This window comes from Crocuta crocuta, unplaced genomic scaffold (genome assembly GCF_008692635.1).
Source record: "Crocuta crocuta isolate KB4526 unplaced genomic scaffold, BGI_CrCroc_1.0 scaffold139, whole genome shotgun sequence".
NCBI lineage: Eukaryota > Metazoa > Chordata > Mammalia > Carnivora > Hyaenidae > Crocuta > Crocuta crocuta.
Genome location: NW_027533258.1, coordinates 10,579,748 through 10,584,611, shown reverse-complemented (window position 1 = coordinate 10,584,611; position 4,864 = coordinate 10,579,748). Strand labels below are relative to the sequence as shown.

The following is a 4,864-nucleotide window of genomic DNA, read 5'->3' as shown; positions in this document are numbered from 1 at the left end:
TCCCCCCCCATCTCCGCCCCTCCCCCCGCCCCGCACACCTCGATGTACAGGAAGTGCTGGCTCCCCCGGATGGTGTGCAGGTAGGCGTTGAGGATGGAGTTCTCCGCCGTCCCTGCTGACCAGCGGTCCACGGACCTCAACACCTGGAGGGCACGGCGAATGCGATGCGGTTCCCGCGCCCAGGGGAGGAGGGGTCTGGAGGGGGGGGCTCTCCGGGCAGGGGCACCGGACGGGAGGGAGGGGCGAGGAGCGGCCGCAGAGGGGGCCTCACCTGCACCGTGGTGCACTGCCCCCCCGGGATCGTGAAGGGGAGCTGGTCGGCGGTGCTGGCGGATTTGGGCAGCAGGTAGGGGTACGTGGGCGTCTTGTACTNTCATCCTTGACCCAGCCCAGCCTGTTCTCAGTCCCCGCCTCCATGTCTGCCCTTGCTCTCAGATTTTGGGGGCTTGGGAGGAGGGGACCCTCACCCTCAAACGGCCGGTCCAGCTGCACCCAGTCCTTAGTGATAAGATTGCTGTAGTCCTTGCCCAGCCAGAAGAGTTGGTTCTGCGAGAGGTCTGGGGTGGCCTGCGCCTCCGGGCAGGGGGTGGGAGGCTGTAGGGAACACACCCAAGCCAGGGGCAAGGACAGGTCATGGAGGCCATACAGAGCCAGGGCCACAGAGAAGAGAGGAGCACTGAAAGGGTGTGAGACACAGAGACACAGAGAGTGAGAATGAGACAGAGAGAGTCCGACCCTGGCCCTCCCCCTCGGCTGCCTTCCTCTCCCAGGGGAGTGGGGAGGGGTCGTGGGGGCCAGGGAGAGGACTGGCGGGCTTCCAGGCACTTTCCTGGGGTCCCAGAAAGAGGAACCCCTGCGGGCAGCACGCAGAGTGACAGGGGGGGTGTGTGGGAGGCTGGAGCTGCAGAGGGGGGCGCGTATCTCAGCTCGCTGCACCTAGGGGGGCTCAGGGAGGCCCTGGGGGACCACCTGAGGGGCAGCGGGTTCAGAGGGGTCCCCGAGGTCGGTCAGCCGGTAGTGCAGGTCATCCCAGCGGCCATAGGCGAGGTCCAGCCCCCCCAGGAAGGCCACTGCTTGGTCCACGACCAGAAGCTTCTCATGATGGGCCCAGAGGGTCACCTGGTCCGGGTGGCGCATCACCTGCAGCAGGTGTGGGGGAGGGTCAGGATGGCGGGCTTAGGGGAGAGAAGAAGGAGGGAGGCGTTGGGAGGGATGGGGTGGGGGGGACGGAAAGGTGGGGGGACGAGATGTTCAAGGAAAGGGAGGGTCGAGGCGATGGGGAAGCGTGGCAAGGAGAGCTGTGGTGTTTGAGTGCATCCCTGACGCCGGAGTCACCTTTACATTGGGGTGCAGCAGCAGCAGAGCCCTCTTGCTGTAGCCGCTGTTAATGCCCAAGGCCAACTCCACCTCCTTAAACAGCAGGACGGACACACGGACACCCTCCTCCTGGTGGTGAGCAGGGGAGATCAGAATGGCCCCTCTCCACCCTCCCAAATCCTGCCCCATTCTTGGGGTTCCTCTAAGCCCCTGCACTCAGCCTGGGGACCCTCACTGCTCACTGTGCTCTGATGCCTAAGCAAACTTAGCAGTCGTGAGTACCTTGTTCACCCCCTCACCCACCCACCCATCCATCCATCCCTCTCTCCCTCCCTTCCTCCATCCCACCATCCATCCATTCCATTCTTCCCTTCTTTCATCCATCCCTACTTCCTTCCATCCATCCATCCATCCACCCATCCATCCATCCATCCACCCATCCATTCCATCCCTCCCTCCATCCATCCCTCCCTCTCTCCCTCCATCCATCCCTCCATTCCTCTCTTCCGCCATCCCACCATCCATCCATTCCATTCTTCCCTCCTTTCATCCATCCATCCATCCATCCATCCATCCACCCACCCATGCATCCATCCACCCATCCATCCATCCACCCATCCACCCATCCACCCATCCACCCATCCACCCATCCATCCACCCATCCATCCATCTTGCCAGCCATTTACTCATCACTTATGTGCCATCTATGATCCATCTACCCACCACCCCCATTGGTCCACCCTTCCACCCTCCTGTCCTTCCGTCTATACTCCCTTTCCGTCATCCATCCACCGACTGGCCCCCACTCTCCATCGTCTATCTACCCATGTACATCTAGGGATGTTCCCAATATGGCAGACACCGTGCCTTGTACTGAAGCGAGTGGTATCAGTCCCGTGAGAAAGGCAGACACGTAAACCCCCAGGAGACGCAACAAAGTGCAATGGGTGCTGGGAGAGAAGTGTGCACCGGGTAGAGGAGGAACGTGAAGGGGGAGGCATCAGTGTCTCTTAGGGAAGAAAAGGAGGTGATGCTCACCGGACAGCAAGCCAGGTTAGATGTGTTTCCTCCCCGGAAGCTTCAGCTCCCTCACCTCCTCCCAGGCCGCAGGCCCCTCTAACTGACCTCCACCCCGCTCCCGCGCCCGCCTGCCACTCTCCTCACCGCCTTCTTCTGCAGCATAACGTCCAGTCTCCAGTCATCTGAATGGGCCGGACGCTTCAGGTGAATCTCGGGACTCAACCTGGGATTCAGGGCAGCGGGTGAAGGGCAAGCAACCGGCCGCTCCTTCCCTGCCCCTTCCTGCCTGAGCTTTTCCCCTACTCACCACCAGTCCGTGATGAAAATCTCCTCTTGAGCTCGTAGGATGGCATCTGCCACAGCAGCAAAGTAGCCTGCCCCATTCACAAACCTGGGGGTGGGGAGGCCAAGCCAAGGTCAGAGGAGTCAGAAGCCAGAAGGCTCTGGAGAGTGCAGACCGGAGGACAGCCATGGATCAAAGGTGACAGCAGGCTCAGAGATCAGGAGTGATCAGAGAAATCAGATGGTATCAGATGCGTGAAAGGGGGGCAAATTTGCCGGTTTAATCTAAGTTAAAAATTACAAAAGGCACAATAAAGAAAAAGACTAAAGATGGGGAGCTTTAATACATCATACGTAAAGAGTTCCATCAAGTCAATAAGAAAAAGACATACGAGCCAACTGAAAAATCAGCAAAGATTAAGAACTGACAGTTCAGAGAGGAAATTAAAACAGTCAACGATAGGAAAAGATGTTCAATCTCAGTAGTAAAGAAGGAAACTGATATTAAAATGCAATAATAGGTCTTTAATCCACTAGACTGGCAAAAATAAAGAACACTGGTAACATTTAATATTGGCATGTAGGAAAATGAGTATCCTAATCGACTCTGGGGATATACATCGGTTATAGCCTATTTTTATTTTTTATATTTTTAACTTTCATTTATTTTTGAGAGAGAAACAGAAAAGTTGGGGGGAAAGGGGCAGAGAGAGAGGGAGACACAGAATCTGAAGCAGGCTCCAGGCTCTGAGCTGTCAGCACAGAGCCTGACCGAGGGCTCGAACTGGGAGATTATGACCTGAGCCAAAGTCGGATGTTTAACCGACTGAGCCACCCAGGCGCCCGTTATAGCCTTTTTAGAATACAGTTTCATTCACAGTATCTATCAGAATATCAAACACACTTACTCTTTAATACCATGAAATGCACGTAGTAATTCTATATCTAGGGATACATCCTATTAAATGCTCAGGCAGACTCTGTTCAGCGCAGCATCATTTAAAATGAGAATTTGGGGACACCAAAGTGGCTCAGTTGGTTGGGCATCCGGCTTCGGCTCAGGTCATGATCTCACAGTTCATGGGTTCGGGCCCTGTGTCGGGCTCTNGGCTCCCCTGCTTATGTTCTCTCTCCGTCTCTCAAAATAAATTAATAAACTGAAAAAAAAAAAGATTTGTAAAATGAGAATTTGGGGTGCCTGGGTGGCTCAGTTCAGCGTCTGACTCAGGGCTTGATCTCAGGGTTGTGAGGTTAAGCCCCATGTTGTGCTCTGTGCTTGGGTGTGAAGCCTACTCATAGATAGATAGATAGATAGATTGATAGATAGATAGGTAGATAGATAGATAGATAGATAGATAGATAGATAGATAGAAAGATAAAGTGAGAAAGAACTGGAATGCCTAATCTCTAACACACACATTAGGTGGGGAAAAAAAGAAAAAGCCACAAAAACAAGTTCACGATCTCATTTACACTAAACCAAAAAGTAACGTATACGCATAAGCCTATGAAACCGTACAGGAAAAGAAGATACACAGGACGCTGTTGTGAGGGTCACTGCTGAGGGAGACGGGTGTTGGGTGTAGGGCCGACGTGAGGCTGGGGAAGAAAAGGGCTGGGCGATGAAGGAGAACTTAATTTTTTCACTCATTATGCTTCCCTATCGTCTCATTTCGACTTTTAAATAACGAATAGGCTAGTATGACGGTGAGGAGTGGGCTCCTGACCCAGACGTGAATCCTGCTTCACTGCCTACCAGGTATATGACCTTGGACGAGTTCCTCAGCTTCTCCTTGCCTCAGCAGTCTCATCTGTAAAATGGGCACAGCATCCGTGCCTGCCTTGTCGGGTTCGCGAGAGGGTTTAGTCGTACACGTAAAACACCCGGGGCAGTTCCCAGCGCCCAGCGAGCACTGAGGAAGTGTCAGCTATTCGTTCTTATGAAACGAATGAATGTCAACACCACCTCCAAGAAAAAAATTCTTCCACCACTCCCTCCTGCCCATGAAGTTCAACCGCTTCCGCTTAGCCCGCGGGGCACACCTGGGCCCTGCGACCCCAGACTTCTCTGGCCGCTCCTCCTCCCCCCTGCCGGCTTCCAGGGCCACCAAACACGCCAGGGACTTTCTAGCGTCTGTGCGCAGGCCAGCCTTCTCCGCTTTCTTGCTACCGTGAACCTCAGGGTCACTGCCTTCTGCAAGCCGGTGCGGACATCCCCATGGCGGGGGGGGGGGGGGGGGGTGCG

At 55.0% G+C, this 4,864-nt stretch overlaps 1 protein-coding gene across 1 annotated transcript in view; it reads right to left on the bottom strand.

The window, feature by feature from the left end:
- Positions 1 to 4,864, bottom strand: part of PLD2 (phospholipase D2) — a 10,553-nt gene that overhangs the window by 2,793 nt on the left and 2,896 nt on the right. Inside the window, 7 exon segments of the mRNA XM_077746784.1 lie at positions 39 to 143; positions 272 to 375; positions 378 to 594; positions 970 to 1,140; positions 1,336 to 1,446; positions 2,482 to 2,560; positions 2,645 to 2,728. Coding sequence (XP_077602910.1) covers positions 39 to 143; positions 272 to 375; positions 378 to 594; positions 970 to 1,140; positions 1,336 to 1,446; positions 2,482 to 2,560; positions 2,645 to 2,728 — 871 coding nt within the window.